Genomic DNA, 18,630 nt, shown 5'->3' with positions numbered 1-18,630 from the left:
TTTTGACATTTTACTTTAATCGGCATTTAAAAGCTCTGTACCAATTTTCAGCTCTATGCGAATTATTTCCGGGTTTAATGTCTATTTTGTCTGGACTTTAAGGTAAAGATCAAAATGATTGGGATTAACATCTTCCTTCTATAATTAGTTGCGCTTTGAAAACGGCCACCCACTCAGCAATAGGTTTGTCTCCGTATAAGGCTTTATTTGGGTAAACAATGGTTCAGCATGCTTCTGATTAAAATTATACTTAGTTAAAAACTAAATGGTGTTAACAATTCTGAAATAAACATAATTCCAACAGCTTCAAAAATGAAACTTATTCATTCTGCATTAAAATTGAATCGTTTATTTTCAAAACATGATAAGTGCATTTTGAAATTTTTTGTTAAATTAAATTTGTTAAATACAAAAAAAAAATTGTGTCATAAACTTTTTTTGAGGAAATAATAAGGGTATTCACGTAACAAGATAATTTTCTACTTTGCAGAAAAATAGAAAATTCCACAAAAGGTTTAAATGAACACCCCAGCAGAAAATAATTGCGTAAACAAGGGAAACAAACAGGTGTTTGTTAAACGTCAAATTGAACTTATAAAATTTGTTTAATTAAAAAAATCAAGTCAAGCTAATTTTGCAAATACACTTAAGAGCAAAAAAATGGAATCAAACTTTTGCGTTCTGTAAGAACGTTAATTGGTCAGGATGTAACTGACACACATGAATGTTAATTGCACCATTAAAAAGCTTGCAGCAAAAGCTTTAAATCAATGCAAGGAACTTCAAAACCCGTTCACTTTATAAAGATCAAATCAACAAACTGAAATTGAAACAGAGATTATCTGGAAAATTAAACATTAAAAAAAATTAAGTGCAATTTATTAACAGATAACGTCAATAGTAAAGTAAGGAAAAAAGAGTGAAATTGAAGCAGAGTATCCAGAAAATTTAACATTTGAAGTGCAATTTATTGACAGATAGCGACGATACTATCGTATGCATTTTTATGTTTCTACCAACAATTCAAAGCAAAAAATTCAAGCTTTTAAATGAGACCATGAGACTAGAAGAAACATTATTTTATCCATTGCAATTTTTGTTTTCAATATAAATAATTTATTTCATTCCGTTTTTTTTTTGCCCCTAAGTGTACTATGCAACAATAAAAAAAATGTAATATGCTCAAATAAAATAACATTTTCTTTTCAATATTAACATATATTTTATTTGTGGTTATCTGAATAATAACACATAAATCGCGTTCAAAAAGATATTCCAGATACGGGGATCCCAGATAGCCTATCCGATAGGTGATTGAACACACCCAAAGTTTATCAGATTTGTTTTCTACGGTTTCTGCTTCAAATTTGTGAGATAAAATTCTATGATTTGCGGAATATTTTTCCCATACAAATTTTGACAGCTCATTTCTACCGATAGAAAATTCTACGGTTTCTATGGGTTTTCCGCGTTTACGTGAATAATAATTTAAAGAACCTCGAGATTTATTCTAAATATACTTAGCTAAATCTCGGATTAAGGGTAGGTGGAAGCGTAGTACATACATACACTGAGGGAAAAACGCAACGTAAAATGTAAAATGTTCAACGTTGATTTAATGTTGAAAACATTAACATGAAACTTCTTCAAAATAAAATTGAAACAACGTACGAATTTTTTTATTTGTGTCGAACTTCAGCTTTTGCTGCATTTTATCACTCTAATTTTCAACAGTGAGATAGCACGTTGGTAAAGCATTCGCCTAGTAACCCAAGAGTTATAGGTTCGATCCCCAGCGGCTGCCCATTTTGTTTTTGTTTTTTTTTTGATAAATTGACGCTTTTTTTTTTTAAGTTGAAACTTCTTTGATTTAAAGATGTTTTATAACCACTTAACCACTTTAAACTAACGATGTTCTACTTTGATTTTAAAATTTTCGTCTTCAACGCAAAATCATTCCGAAAAATAGTTGAATCAACGTGGTTTTCGTTGATTTTAAGTTGTTTTTTCCTTCAGTGTATTAGTATTTAAGTTTCTTAAAATCTTGAAGCATCAATAAAATAAAAGTAATTAATTTGGCGTCTTTATATTCGTCTTCCGCATATACCTGAGTCCATTATTCGCTAGCATCGCGGTGTGAATCCGTTGAATCATATTCACACGAATAGCAGTCCATGTATAATAGTATGTCAATGATTCAATTATTCCTTTGAGTTTTGGTTCGTGGTGTATTCATACTACGTAATTATTATAAAAATTAAATCATTGAAGAAGTTTTAAAGGCGAATATGTTTTATTAGAAGTTCTCGAAAAAACTTAATTTTTTTTTCAATTTTTTTTTAACGGCTTATAACACAAGGATCCTTCGATCACATGATAAATCCATTCAAGGTAAGAAGTTGTACGAGTGTTTATTCCCGGACCAGATCCACATGCATTACCTCTACTTATAATTCCCAGTAAATACTGCCGAGTGTATCCTTTCGAAACAACTGGTCCACCAGAATCCCGTTGACAAGAATCTTTTCCTTGTAAATATGTACATAATTCCGAATGTTGTACAAAAGGTATTTGTGTTTGACAGTCATTATAAGGTACTACATATACAGTGGCTGTTTGCAAATTCTTTGATAGTGAACCCGCAAAGGAAGTGGTACCCCAACCAACGATATCAACTGGTTCAAAGTCGAAGTTATTGTATCTGCAAAAAAAGTTATTACAAATATTTTATTAGAAGTGCAGTTTTTGAGTGACAAAAGTAGGTATTTTGACCAACATTCAATCAAACATGAATCAAACTGTTAAACATTCGTAAAAAAAATTGGCTAGTTGGGATGAGATTAGAGTATTTGTTTCGCACTTTTTGTGCACCAAAATAGGAAGACTGTGAAATTTCTGAAGAAAATTCTCTCATAAGAAAATAAACCTGCGAAACAATGTAAAAGAATTTGGAACAAAGTGAACGCCAATCACATTTAAGATTTTCATATTATTCGTTTAATTCGATACCAAATATTCTATTTTTTATGCAAACACAAGTAAACCCAATTCAACTCAACAATCACAACGATTTGATTTTTACTTTTTTTAAATTATATGACTTAAGTCAACTTTTCGTTTGACAGAACTCATTTTTCTGCCAAAAAAAAAAATTGGCACCAAATAATTCAGGGAGGGGAAATTTTATACTGTGCCATGACCATGAGCGCTCTCTTCTACAAAAAATAGCACAATTTTCGAATTTGGGAACAGACTCACACAAAAAAGCAGTGGAAGCAGCTTAACAAACGTGTTGAAAATTATCAAATTCGCTAAAGGCATTGTTGCAAAACCTCCTTTTTTCTGAAACAATGTTTTATGGTGTGGACCGCATTTGATCTGTGGAGTGCAATAGAACTTATCAGTCCTAAGCCTTGTTTCAGAAGAAAAGAAGGTTACCAATATGCTCTTTTGCGAATTTCATAATTTTCAACATATTTTTAAGAGGTGTGCACGGTATTTTTCTTACTGTATCTGTCACAAAATTGAGTTCCCATAGTCTCTTAGGAACAGTTTTGTTTACGAAGTCCTGTCGGATGAATTTTACAATTTCTGTTTATTGGGTAGGTAGTACCTACTAGGTACCATAAGAAAAACATATTTTTACAGTTTATAGTCCGACTTCAAAGGAGTGTTTACTTCTTTTCTTGAAACTTGTGGAATTTTTCATGTTGGATTGCAATTAACAAATACGCACAAGGATTTAAAAATAACAAGTTTCCTCAAAAATTTTACTTGCGGTGTTAACGCAAACAGAAGGTGATTATGTATAGGGGATTAAATGATTTTCCTAACAATTTTTTATTTGTTTTAGTTTTGTAAGGATATTTTCACTGAGGCTTGGTATCTGTGCAAGTGCAATAATACATGTCAACATCAAAATTTTTCAATCATTCAATTTTTTAATTTAAAAATACATACTCTTGGTTAATGGGGAGACATATTGGCCCAATGTGCCATGCCCATTCGATAGGAGTTTTCGTTTTAATAAGACTTATGTCATTGTAACTTGTTAACCAATTGTAGTTGGGATGATTTATAAATTCTTCAGCTTCATAAATTCTTGTAAATTGAACAGTCTTCTCCGTTGCATTAAACCCAGCTTGAATGAGTATGTTTTGCGGATCCTCCAAAAATAAAGTACAGTGTGCTGCTGTAGCAATATAACGCCGGTGGACTGAAAAAAAAAAGATTTACAATTAAATTATATCAAAGACCCGGACGGCAGATATTATATCTACTTATAGTCCCTCCACAAACATGCTGCTGTGTTCTTTTTTGCCAAAGACTAACTATAGATGGGTATTCATATTGTTTAGCTGCAGTACCTCCAATTATTCTTGTTTGTGAGGACCAACCGCAATCACAGGCCTTTACTCGCGTACTTAAATTGCAACTAAAGCGACCACCTCGGCTATTTGCAGATGAAGAGTAAGCTATGACAATTTTGTTAAATTCTGATACACGAGTAATATTCCCCGAACCACAAATTTGCTCAGCTCCATTTAAACTTTGATCACCATCCCGAGAGATGAAAAAGAAGTCAGTAGAACATGAAGTTTTTCCCTAGAATGTAAAATCAAATAAAACCTTGAATCAAAATTGAATTTATTTAAGGGGTAATAACACCTTGTAAACCATGAAATCGAGCGTCATATTCATTAGCGTATAAAACAAAGAAGAAATATTATTTTCTTTTGGTGTTTGTTTAGTTTAATTAAGTATATTAATAGGTAACAGAATAGGCTAATGTTAAATTTTTTAATGATGTGAAATTTTTTAAATGGCGGTGTAGTTCAGGATGATAGTACAATTCTGTGCTCCCATCGGGCGACCAACTAACTCCTACAGTTTTTAACCGATTGGGCTGAAATTTTGTGTGGAGCTTGAAAATACTATTCTCTAGTGAAGTACGTAGGATTTTTTTTAAATATTAATTTTTAAAGAAATGGCATTAGTTTGAAAAAATTATTTCATTCCAAAAACAAAATTCGTTGAAAAAAAGACCATAAAATCGTTAAATTTTAATATTTCAAAAAAATCCTACGTACTTCACTAGAGAATAGTATTTTTAAGCTCCACACAAAATTTCAGCCCAATCGGTTAAAAACTGTAGGAGTTATTTGGTCGCCCGATGGGAGCACAGAATTTTACTATCATCCTGAACTACACCGCCATTTAAAAAATTTCACATCATAAAAAAATTTAACATTAGCCTACTCTGTTACCTATTGATATACTTAATTAAACTAAACAAACACCAAAAGAAAATAATATTTTTTCTTTGTTTTATACGCTGATGAAAATAACGCTTGATTTCGTGGTTTACAAGGTGTTATTACCCCTTAAAACCGATGCACAGTGTGGTCATTGGCGTAGCTAGAGATTTTGTCTAGGGTGGGCCAGATGATACTTCGCTCCCTTCATTTCATGCGATCGGTAAAAGTGTTGTTGAATAGGTATAGTTGAGTTATTATTTCTTGCTTATTTATTCAGCTTTCAGGTGCCTGTTTTTCTGTTCAGATTGCTCGTTTATTACTTAAGGTATAGCCCAAATACTATGTATGCTGGGAAAAACAACGACAAAAAACTTGGAAAAATTCTATCTAGATGTAGAAAAGGTATTCATCGTATTTTTTTTATATGATTTCCGAGTCTCTTACGTCAAAGTATGTAAGAAAATAAAATTGGGATCTAAATTACTGATAAAATCGGAACGACGAAGCACGCGACGACGGAGTAAATAGTCCAGGAAAAATAGACTTTTTCAAGAAAAAAATTTGGGTTGGGGTCGAAATGCTGTATGAGTGTATGCTGCAAAATTCTGTATTCAAAATTCTGTAAGTGCAAAATGCTGTACGAACAAAATTCCGAAAGTGAAAATTCTGTATAGCAAAATTCTGGTTGGTCAAAATACTGTACATATCGCACCCTCAGTGCAAAAGAGCGAGAACTCAAAAAAGTTCATTTCGAGAAAACGCTTCTGCAAAATACATACTGACTCTAAACTTTCCCCTATAACTTTCCATGGGACAGCAATTTCCATAATGGCAAGGCTCTATCTCAAGAACCATTATGTTTATTTTGTAGTTTTAGTAAATTTATTTTTTAAATTTGTTTAAATTAGGAAAGAGTTTGAATTTTAATATAGTAGGAATTGGATAAAAACAGTCATAATCTTTCGAATTTTTCGTTTACGTTAACAACAAGCGCTTCAAAAGAAAGGTAATTTAAAAAGCAACATTTCCTCATCATTATCTCAAAAATGTCATTTTTTGACTTATTGCTCTTTTGCACTGAGGGTCCGATATTTCCAAATTCTGTACCTACAACAAAATTCTGTAAAAATGCTGTAAAAAATATCGTTTTGATAATGTAAAAAAGTGCGCGCGTACTTTTTTACATTATCAAAACGATATTTTTTACAGCATTTTTACAGAACTTTGAAATACAGATTTATTTAAAAGAGGTTTTATTATGAATTTCTTAAAGATCAACTTAATAAAGAGGCAAACTTCTAATGCTTATTTATCTAGGTACTAGGAGCGAGGGAAAAAGGAGGGAGAAAACAAAACTCTACACTTATTTAAAAACAATCTCAATTAAACCACGTTGCATACCTAGAACGGCTTCCAATAAAATTAAATTTATATTGATTTTGAAAGTTTTTTGTAAAATGTATTTTGTATGTTTAAAAAAGTTTGATTTGTGTTCCTAGAATTGATTTACTTTTTTACTTTAATAATTAGTCTGTATAAAATTACAATTTTATAGTCAAAAATTATATTTAAAGCTAGTATTATGAGTTTTTTTTATCAAAAGAAATTTCTTGAAAAATACTGTATAAATAAATAAATACTGTAAAAATACTGTATTTTACCGTACAGGTACAGAATTTTAGAAAATAGAATTTTGCAAATCAGTATTTTGTTCATACAGTATTTTGACATACAGAATTTTGTATTTACAGTATAATGAATGACATACAGAATTATGGTCTTACAGTATTTTGACCCCACAGAATTTTGTAGTGCAGAATTTTGACAAGCAGAATTATGACCCGCTCCCAAAAAATTTGTAACAGCTGTAATACAGCTGCTGTATACAGCTTGGTGTTAGGGTGGTTTATAATCTGTTAAAAGTTTTATTGTTGTTGTAAGACTATTTTACAAAAAATTGTCTTACAAAGTTTTCTTGTATCATGCACCGTTTAGGAATTATATCACTTCAAACTCGCAAATAGTGGAGTAACTAAAGCCCAAAAATTGGCAATATTAGGGAGCCCAGCCGAACAGCTTAGATTTTGATGATCTTTTTTTTCAAACGTTGGTAATTAAAAATACTTTAAAGTCTATAGATTAAAAGTTGCCGGTGTTGCCGTTTTGATTTTTTAAATTTAATTGAAGATTTTTGTGAACAAAAACAAATTTTTTTCAAAAACTTTTCTAAAATTTCATAAATTAATTGATGCCAAAAGATTGTCTAGGAAATTCAAGGAAAAAAATATATGGTAGTGAGGGACAATCTTCCATAGTTCAAGCGATAGATGCAATTTTCTTATTAATTGACTTCAAACACAAAAAAAAAAATATTTAAACACAACGGCAACACCTACAATATTCAAATATACATTTTTTAAAAGCTAGAAGCTTAGTCATATATGTAAAATTAAAATTAAGTTAATTGAATGAACGGCTTTTGAAAGAATGGTAATTGAACTCAGATTTTTGAAAAAAAAAATTATTGAAAAAATTTTAACATGTCGTTTTTTAAACTTGGTCGTAATATAAAATGCATTTATTTTCAAATTTTTTTGGCCGTATTTATTATGATTTCAAATTATAAAAGGAAATGTCAATATGTATTACGGTTTATGAAAAAAATTTAAAAGTATTTCATTTTCAAAGAACTTTTTTTAATAAAAGTTTTGAAAAAAAATGTAACTTATTTTTTTTTAAAGTTCAACATCTAAACATAAAATTATTTTTTATTCATTTAATAACCCTTACTGTTGAAAGTTAAATAGCAAAAATTTAAAGTTCCTATTTACCACAGTCTTTGAGAAAATTAATTATTTCAATGCAAAAATTCAGTTTTAATAAAAAAAAAACCATTGAAATTGAAGTAATTTTTCATTTTTTTTTTCAAAAGTGTGATATATTTTACCTTTTTTGCTTCGAAATTCAACTGATAATATTTATGGCCAAAAATTTATTTTAAATAAATTCATATTTTATTAGAAAAAGTTTGGAAAAAAGTCATTTTAAATTTTTCTAATAACATTTTTTTTTTAATTCTGAGTTTGAGGACCATTTTTTCAAAAACTCTTGATTAAATTTAGTGGACTTAGATTTAAGAGATAAGAATGAGCTTCTGGCTTTTTAAAAATGTATTTTAAAATATTGTAGGTGTTGCCGTTGTTTTCAAAATATTTTTTTTGTGTTTGAGGTCAGAATGTTAGAAAATTGCATTTATCGCTTAAACGATGGAAGATTGTCCCTTACTGCCTTTTATATATTTTCCTTAAATTACCTAGAGAATCTTTTGTTTTCATTTGTTTTATGAAATTTAAGCAAAAAAAATGGTTTTGTTAAAAAAAAATTTAATTTTAATTTTTAAAAACAATACGGCAACACCAGCAATTTTCAATCTATAGACTTTAAAGTATTTTTAATTACCTACGTTTGAAAAAAAAATCGTCAAAATCAGAGCTGTTCGGCCGGGTTCCCTAATAATTTGCTTTAGTTACTCTGCTAAAATATTTTTCTTGATATTTTTACATTACATTACATTACATTACATATTAAACTAGTCTGAAGATAAATCTCCGGACTAGAAACACTGCAGCTTCGGAATCTAGGTCCATTTTGCTGATACAACACAAGACATTAATACAACACAGAAAGACAAAGAGAGAAAGAACGAGAGAAGAACATACAACACTGAACTACGTGGCACAGAGGAGGAGACATAGTTGAAAATTGTCTCATGTTATCGCACAGGTGGCTTCAGTTAAGCTGGCGATTTAGAAAAAACTTCTGAGTGATATTTTTATATTTGTTATTTTAATGAAATTACATGGGATAGTTTGAAATGTTTTAATGTCTAAACGTTAAGTGGTACAAAAAAACTTTATATGACAATTTTGTGTAAAATAACCTCAGCTACAGTTTTGCAGAACATAATTTTTGTCTTTAACCTGCCGTTGTGTTGTGACCTTTGACCCCTTATAATGGGACTAGCGGACAGAGGAAACTTCGGGACTTTTCACAGATTGTAAACCACCCTAACACCAAGCTGTATACCAAAAATTAGCGTGTTACAATTTTTTTCCTTTCATTGACAATTTTTCGTCTATTCTTACGGGGCTAAAAAGGTACGCAAATTATATATATAAAAAGATCATCAAGTGTACATACAGGGTAGGGTGCTTCTTAAAAATCAATTTTCGAAATTTTAATGGGACACCCTTTCATTTTGTTCTTCCTGCCTTAAATATAAACTGGGTAAAATTTGGTCCAGTTTAAACACGTTCTAGGGGTCGCTACCACAATTCAAAGTTTTGAAAAATACACCAAATTTTGTTTTTTTTCTCAGAAAATTTTAAAATTTTTAATCAGAATTAAGTACCTTACATTAAATCTCTAACTGTTTTGAAAGAAATTTTGATAAAAATACAGCGGAATAAAAATGAAGTTTAATTTTGAATATTTTTGAATTTGAAATTTTTTTTGTGTTATTCTGTAGAATAGCTAACTGAGTGATCTTTCTTAATTGAAAAATTCAATGATTTTATCTTTGTTTATGAGCCTAATATCTTTATTCGAAAGACAGTTAACTGACTGTTTATTAGAAAATTGAAAAATCGGGTCTTAAGCGTAGTTTGTATTGTAACAAAAAAAATTTTGTTGAAATTGATCTTTTTTTTTACTTAAATCTTTATCTAATGGTAGCGACCCCTAAATTTTAATATTAAAATCGGAAAAAAATACCATATACTATGCTTATATGGTAGAACATAATTCAGGGGTGTCCCATTAAAAAATCGAAAAAAAAAAATTTTTCGATCATATAAGAAGCACCCTAATACAGGGTGTCCCGAAATAAGGAAAATTAAAGTTATAAACAATTCTTGAATCACTCATAATTCTACGAAATTAGCAGCAAAAACAAAAAAAAATCACCATAAAAGTTTGTTTGTTATAAAACAATAAATTTTAGTTCGATTAATGTTGACATTTCGAGCAACAATGCTGCCGAAGAATCGATATTAGATATGCCTCCGAACATGTGAACGAATATCAATATGGCCAAATAGTGTCACAACTTTCGGCCGAATACAAAATACCAAAATAGAAAATAAAAGAGACTAAACTTCACGTCAAAAGTCACGTAGGAGTAAGATCAATTCCATATATTTTACTTGATTTTCGCTTTTTCTTGACTATTTACGAAAAAGGAACAAAATTCGAACGGAAAAGGAACAGTTTCATTCTGAATAGGACAGATATTAATCTTCAAAAAATTATGTACAAAAAGCAATCTATGGAATATGAACTAAGAGTGTATGTATGTACATTCGTGCGACCTAGTTGTGAATAATATATATTTACCTTTGGTATTGATAAACTGCAATCGGCAACAATTTCATAATCCAGTGGAACCGTCAGCATATACAAGCACGAAGTTCCTGGAGTGTATTGATTAGGATAATATGGTGAATATAAAATGAATTCTCTATTAGGATCGGTATTATTGTACGAATAGTTGCAAGATTCGAAAAGGGCAAATGAAATCCCAACATTGTAAAGTAGAGCCAGTATATCTTTAACAAGAGGCGGTTATATTATTTATTATTTATGTTTATAAGTTCAACTTACATATTTTACTTAATGGAAACATTATCTCTCCCACAATTTGTGAAATTAATATTTAGAAAATCGGAGTTTATATATTATTTTTATCGAACCAAAAAACCGTACGCAAAATCAAGAATATAGAAAATTTTCCAAATCAGTTAAAATGAAAATGTCTCTACAAACCTTGAAAGCTTGAAAGATACTCAAATTTGGAGTAAATTTCACTATTCCTAAAATATCAAAACATTCTACAGTGTAATTGGTCTTATAAAAAAGGTGATATTAGTTTAAACGTAACATTATATTTGATAATTAATATTAATCGTAGCAAGCCTTTTTGGGGTCAAAATTATATATAGATGGCTTATGAAATTGCGCTAAAATTTTAATACATTTCGTAAAATTTTGAATTAATAAAAAAACTTCATCTTCTTCAACTCTCATGGGATCACAACTCTCCCACTCCACCGGTCAATAACGCCAGCTCTCACTCTGTAAGGCCACATTTCTGAAGGAAAAATAATCTTGTGCGTACGTTGGAAACCATCTGTAACGGTATACAAATTGTCTTTAACTCTTCCATCCTCTATTCTCTTACTCTGAAAGTATTACTAATAGAGAAAAATGATATGCCATAGAAAGAAAGATAATAATTATATTTCCAATCTAAAAAGTCCTTGAAGCTTTCTGTATGACAAGTCGTTCTCGAGGTATTGAGACTAATGCGTTTTTTAAAATGGTGGACGCCCCACAAGACCAAACAATACGCAAACTGAGATTTATAATCAGGATAAGCCCCTCTTCAATACTGCATTCAAACTTATCTGACGTCACAACTTTTTTCGGATCCCCTGCATTTGACTCCTCATTGACTCAACTATCAAGTTTTTTTTTTAATCCAAAAATTATTTTTTTTTGAAATTTTATTTTTGGCTTATATTTGAGTTATATAAGTGCTTCTTCACAAAAAGTTTCGTTGAAATCGAATAAGCCGTTTCGGAGAATATCGGATTAAAAAAAACCGTTAATAATGATTTTCAAAAAAATTGTACCGCTACCTCAATCCGTTCAAAAGTTATGATTATGAAAAGTCATTTTGGACAACCGTGGGCCGTCAGGGTCGGAAAATGGACATCATAAATATTTTATCTTTTTCGAGCTTATCCACTTCCCTTCAGAACAGTCACACATTGATCGTTGCAAGGATGTTGAGTTTTCACTTATGATGGCTCCATCTTCAGCGAAAAATATCTGATTTACTTTCGAATCCGTCGAAACTTTGATGAGCGAATTTCCTCAGAATTCCTTCTTGCATGTTCGTGGAGAGCCTGGTTCGAAAAAATAATAAAAATTATTTTTATTTAAAGTGGAGCGAAACGCTTTGGAGTTGAGGTCATTTGAATTTTAAAATTGAATTATATTCAATTGCTCCACTTAAAATAAAAATATTTTTTTATTATTTTTTTATTTTTTCGTTATTATTATCAGCCTGACCTGAATTGTCTGAATTTAAGCAAATTCGCTTAGAATATTAAAATTCACAGTGTATACATGCTGTGAGTTTTATATTGTGTCGGTAAACATCGACCAAAATAAGGCGCCTTAGTAAGGGTACGAAAGATCTAACTGATGAGTACACTGTTGTACCTGGGCGAAACGCTTTGGAGTTCACGCAGAAAAATAATGGGCCTACCGAGAAGTGGGTTAAATAAAATGTGTTAAAAGTAACGTAGTCTTGGTTAAAAACTACGTAGTTCTCGTTGCTAAAATCAACGTAGTCGCCTCGGTTAAGTTAAATTGTTTAAAATTACCATTTAAGAAGGTTATTTTAACCGATAACAATAAATTAAAATTTAAATTCCCAAATAGATACTACCTAACTAGTTCGACGTTTTCGATAATTCTAATTTGTTTCTGTTTTATTCGCCCGTCTCACAGTAAGACGTTTTGACGTTTTCTATACGTTTAGAATATTCACAAACTATTCATCAATTTCAAGACAACGTATTTTTGGCTTTGCGATCCGTATCAGCAGCAGTGCCGAATTAACCATGTCATGGGCCTCTAGGCAAAATAATTCTTGGGCCCTTTTTCGATGCTTTTTCAATATCATAAGCTATTTTTAAGTTAGGTTAGAAATTTGTGCAGGTAACTTACTAGAGACTAATCGGATATAATCTGGTGTCCTATCATGTCATTTTATAAATGTAAACTAAAAGTTTTGAAATAACTATAATAAATATTGTAGTGATATCTCAACAAAAAAATTTTAGCAACTTGATGGTTCACAGATAATTTTTATTAACGATAAGTTATTAGAAAATATGTATCTTAGATTCAAAAGGTATAAGTAGGTACACCTATGCCGACTTTTCACGAGTCGAATTTAACCATATGATATGTCTCACGGCTTAAGTGGACTAGGACTCTAGTATGGGGATTGTCACTTTAGTCGCGTGCGGCTTACGTTCACACGACTCGACTGACGCCAAAAAGCTTCGCCGCATGGCGAAAATCGACTTGTTATAAGTCGGCATTACGGTTTCATTATAAAACTGGAAAGAGAAATCATACGAAAAAGTTTCAATTTTGATTTAATTATTATTATAGCCAAGGCAAATTACTCAAAACAGAGATCCGCAAAACAGTTCCAAAGCCGGAACGAACATAAAACGGTTCTTTTTTCGGTCGGAACTAGTTCCTGGAACTAGTTCCGCGGAACTATCTAGAATTTGAGTTTTTTTCAGTAAAATGCATCAAAAAAAGAAATAGTATGATATTGAATATTTTTTCCTGATGGCCGTTTAAAGCGATCAGAAAAACTTATGTCAGTTGACACAAACTTAATCTACCTTTTAAAGCGGCCAGAAAAACTTATGTCAGTTGACAAAAACTTAATTTACCTAGTAGTTCAAATGGCGTCTGAAACGCGTCCAAAACGCATCTGAAACGCATCCAAAACGTGTCCAAAACGTGCCCAAAACGCGTCCAAAACGCGTCCAAAACGCGTCCGAAACGAGTCCAAAACGCGTCTGAAACGCGTCCAAAACAAGTCTGAAATGCGTCTAAAACGTCCAAACGTCCAAAACGCATCCGAAACGCGCCTGAAACGCGTCCAAAACGCGTCCGAAACGTGCCCAAAACACGCCTGAAACGCGCCCAAAACGCCTCCGAAACGCGTCTGAAACGCGTCCGAAACGCGTCTGAAACGCGTCCGAAACGCGTCCAAAACGCGTCCAAAACGCGTCTAAAACGCGTCCAAAACGCGTCTAAAACGCATCCAAAACGCGTCTGAAACGCGTCCAAAATGCGTCCAAAACGCGTCCGAAACGCGTCCAAAACGCGTCTGAAACGCCTCCGAAACGCGTCCAAAACGCGTCTTAAACGCGTCCAAAACGCGTCCAAAACGCGTCTAAAACGCGTCTGAAATGGGTCCAAAACGTGCCTGAAACGCGTTCAAAACGCATCTAAAACGCGTCCAAAACGCGTCTGAAACGCGTCCGAAACGCCTCCAAAACCCGTCTGAAACGCGCCCAAAACGCGTCTGAAACGCGTCCAAAACGCGTCTAAAACGCGTCCAAAACGCGTCCGAAACGTGTCCACAACGCGTCTGAAACGCGTCCGAAACGGATCCAAAACGTGTCTGAAACGCGTCAAAACGCGTCTGTAACGCGTCCAAAACGCATCTAAACCTCGTCCAAAACGTGTCTGAAACGCGTCCAAAACGCATCTGAAGAGCGTTCAAAACGCGTCTTAAACACGTCTGAAACGCGTCCGAAACGCGTCCTAAACGCGTCTGAAACGCCTCCGAAACGCGTCCAAAACGCGTCCAAAACGCGTCTGAAATGCGTCCAAAACGTGTCTGAAACGCGTTCAAAACGCATCGAAAACGCGTCCAAAACGCGTCTGAAACGAGTCTGAATCGGGTCCAAAACGCGTCCAAAACGTGTCTGAAACGCATCAAATAGTGTCTGAAACGCGTCAAAACGCGTCTGAAACGCGTCCAAAACGCGTCTTAAACACGTCTGAAACGCGTCAAAACGTGTCTGAAACGCGTCAAAACGCGTCTGAAACGCGTCCAAGACGCATCTAAACCTCGTCCAAAACGCATCTAAACCTCGTCCAAAACGTGTCTGAAACGCGTCCAAAACGCATCTGAAACGCGTTCAAAACGCGTCTTAAACACGTCTGAAACGCATCTGATACGCATCTGAAACGCATCTGAAACGCGTCCGAAACGCGTACAAAACGCGTCTGAACGCGTCCAAAACGCGTCTGAAACGCAACCAAAACGCGTCTAAAACGCGTCCAAAACGCGTCCAAAACGCATCCGAAACGCGTCTTAAACGCGTCTGAAACGCCTCCGAAACGCGTCCAAAACGCGTCCAAAACGCGTCTTAAACGCGTCTGAAATGCGTCCAAAACGTGTCTGAAACGCGTCTGTAACGCGTCCAAAACGCGTCTGTAACGCGTCCAAAACGCATCTAAAATGCGTCAAAAACGCGTCTGTAACGCGTCCAAAACGCGTCTGAAACGCGTCCAGACGCGTCTAAAACGCCTCCAAAACGCGTCTGAAACGCGTCCAAACGCGTCTGAAACGCCTCCAAAACGCGTCTGAAAAGCGTCCAAAACGCATCTTAAACGCGTTCAAAACGTGTCTGAAACGCGTCCTAAACGCATCTGAAACGCGTCCAAAACGCGTCTTAAACGCGTCCAAAACGCATCTAAAATGCGTCAAAAACGCGTCTGTAACGCGTCCAAAACGCGTCTGAAACGCGTCCAGACGCGTCTAAAACGCCTCCAAAACGCGTCTGAAACGCGTCCAAAACGCATCTGAAACGCCTCCAAAACGCGTCGGAAAAGCGTCCAAAACGCATCTAAAACGCGTTCAAAACGTGTCTGAAACGCGTCCGAAACGCTTCCAAAACGCATCTGAAACGCGTCCAAAACGCGTCCAGACGCGTCCAAAACGGGTCCAAAACGCGTCTGAAACGCTTCCGAAATGAGTCCAAAACGCGTCTGAAACGCGTCCAGACGCGTCTGAAACGCATCCAAAACGCGTCTGAAACGCGTCCAAAACGCGTCCAAAACGCGTCCAAAACGCGTCTGAAAGGCGTCCAAAACGCATCTGAAACGCGTCCAAAATGCGTCTGAAACACGTCCGAAACGCGTCCAAAACGAATCCAAAACGCGTCTTAAACACGTCCGAAACGCGTCCGAAACGCGTTCAAAACGCGTCTGAAACGCCCAGTTTTGATCCTTGTGGGCCACCATATGTTTGTCTTTGTCTTTCACTCAACTCTTTTCCAATTTTCACCTCAAAGCTTCTATTCTGAAGGTAGTTCGAGAAACATGATATAATATTGCCTCTCACGCCTATTTTATCCAGTTGTTTTATTATTTGCACATGACTCAGCGTGTCAAAGACCTTTTTGAAGTCGATGAATAGAACTTTTGAATTATGGCTTTTGTGAAGGCTGGAGTATAGTGTATTAGAGAAATCTCCAAGCAACCGATTTATGCTCTTATTTTTTTGGAAACAGAACTGATTTTTTCAAAAATCTGGTATTTTCCAACATATCCATAAAGCCTATTCGCCATTACCTCTTCTAAAACTTTGTCGACCGCTGATAAGATGGAACTGGACCGGTAATTTAATATGTCACTTTTGCTTCCGTTTTTGTGTATTGGCCGTACAATCGAAGTCTTTAGAAGTTCAGGAACCGATGCTTGATCTATGCTCATATTCAAAAACTTTTAAAAAAACGCGTCCAAAATGCGTCTGAAACGCGTCTGAAACGCGTCCGAAACGCTTCCAAAACGCATCTGAAACGCGTCCAAAACGCGTCCAGACGCGTCCAAAACGGGTCCAAAACGCGTCTGAAACGCTTCCGAAATGAGTCCAAAACGCGTCTGAAACGCGTCCAGACGCGTCTGAAACGCATCCAAAACGCGTCTGAAACGCGTCCAAAACGCGTCCAAAACGCGTCCAAAACGCGTCTGAAAGGCGTCCAAAACGCATCTGAAACGCGTCCAAAATGCGTCTGAAACACGTCCGAAACGCGTCCAAAACGAATCCAAAACGCGTCTTAAACACGTCCGAAACGCGTCCGAAACGCGTTAAAAACGCGTCTGAAACGCCCAGTTTTGATCCTTGTGGGCCACCATATGTTTGTCTTTGTCTTTCACTCAACTCTTTTCCAATTTTCACCTCAAAGCTTCTATTCTGAAGGTAGTTCGAGAAACATGATATAATATTGCCTCTCACGCCTATTTTATCCAGTTGTTTTATTATTTGCACATGACTCAGCGTGTCAAAGACCTTTTTGAAGTCGATGAATAGAACTTTTGAATTATGGCTTTTGTGAAGGCTGGAGTATAGTGTATTAGAGAAATCTCCAAGCAACCGATTTATGCTCTTATTTTTTTGGAAACAGAACTGATTTTTTCAAAAATCTGGTATTTTCCAACATATCCATAAAGCCTATTCGCCATTACCTCTTCTAAAACTTTGTCGACCGCTGATAAGATGGAACTGGACCGGTAATTTAATATGTCACTTTTGCTTCCGTTTTTGTGTATTGGCCGTACAATCGAAGTCTTTAGAAGTTCAGGAACCGATGCTTGATCTATGCTCATATTCAAAAACTTTTAAAAAAACGCGTCCAAAATGCGTCTGAAACGCGTTCAAAACGCGTCCAAAACGTGTCTGAATCTCAAAATATGGGCATGAAATCACATTTTTCAAAATTTTTTCATGGAATGTGTTTCGCTGGCTGTCCTTATCATAAAAATTAATTTGTTTGGCTGATAGGAGGTCGGGAGCAGCCGCCATCTTGGAAAAGAGATTGGTATCGTTTTTTTTGAATAGCTCCATTGTTGTTCAAATAAACAAAAAAATGACAAATGTAAGATTTATTAACTATAAAATTATCTTAAAAAATTATATACAAACCAATTACGTGAGTTGATTAAATAAAATTTTATAATTTTCATACTACCCCAACAAACTTCGTCAGATATATGAAAAAATTCCATTTTGCCCCTACCTTGCGAGACAAACCCGCACTTTTACCAACTATAAAATTTTAGTGAATCAACTCACGGAATTGGTTTTTATATCATTTTTTAGATAATTTTATTGTTAATAAATCTTACCTTTGTCATTTTTTGTTAAAATTAACAACAATAGAGCTTTTCAATAGAAACGATACCAATTTCTTTTCGAAAATCTTCGTGTAGAAGCAGACGTTAGAAATCATCAAACTTCTGTAGATTTTTAAGCGCGCTTTTTAACATTTTCCAAACGCTTTTGTAATTTTTTGCAAAATTCGGTAAAATCATCTTCTTGAAAAATTATCTACATATTTGATTACTTACCTATAATCCAGTCAAATAAGGGTTTAACCTCGGAATGAATGCTAATAGAAAAATAGCGATTTTCAATTTGACCTTCAAGGTCAAAGTGCGAAATGGGGTTTTTAAAATTAGCAAAAAAAGACGATGGTATCATATATACATATGATGCATGATTTCAAGGTACTTTTTAATGCTGATTCCAAAAAATCTAAAATCAAGGCAATCTGACGTGTCTGAAAAGTTATACCTGTTTTTCATCTGTCAACCCATATTATTATAGCAGTTGCTGACTGGTGCAGGAAACTAAGTCCACGGGAACTAAGTCCACTGAGGGACTTTCGGAAATTCGCGCGAAGTTTTATTTTCACACCTC

General features: G+C 34.1%; 1 protein-coding gene across 2 annotated transcripts in view; it reads right to left on the bottom strand.

Moving 5' to 3' along the window:
- Positions 1 to 925: 925 nt before the first annotated feature.
- LOC129906209 (chymotrypsin-2-like) overlaps positions 926 to 18,630 on the bottom strand; it is a 28,487-nt gene continuing 10,782 nt past the window's right edge. The window contains exons 1-5 of one of the 2 annotated variants that reach the window (XM_055981883.1): positions 10,920 to 12,360; positions 10,653 to 10,864; positions 4,281 to 4,605; positions 3,961 to 4,216; positions 926 to 2,701 (exon numbers count right to left, since the gene is read on the bottom strand). In XM_055981883.1, the coding sequence (XP_055837858.1) occupies positions 2,329 to 2,701; positions 3,961 to 4,216; positions 4,281 to 4,605; positions 10,653 to 10,864; positions 10,920 to 10,941 (1,188 nt within the window). In that variant the 5' untranslated portion in view covers positions 10,942 to 12,360 and the 3' untranslated portion in view covers positions 926 to 2,328. Of the gene's footprint in view, positions 2,702 to 3,960; positions 4,217 to 4,280; positions 4,606 to 10,652; positions 10,865 to 10,919; positions 12,361 to 18,630 lie in introns of those variants that run through there. The other variant, XM_055981884.1, reaches the window with a different exon arrangement.

This window comes from Episyrphus balteatus, chromosome 1, assembly GCF_945859705.1.
Source record: "Episyrphus balteatus chromosome 1, idEpiBalt1.1, whole genome shotgun sequence".
NCBI lineage: Eukaryota > Metazoa > Arthropoda > Insecta > Diptera > Syrphidae > Episyrphus > Episyrphus balteatus.
This window is presented reverse-complemented; position numbering and strand designations above follow the sequence as displayed.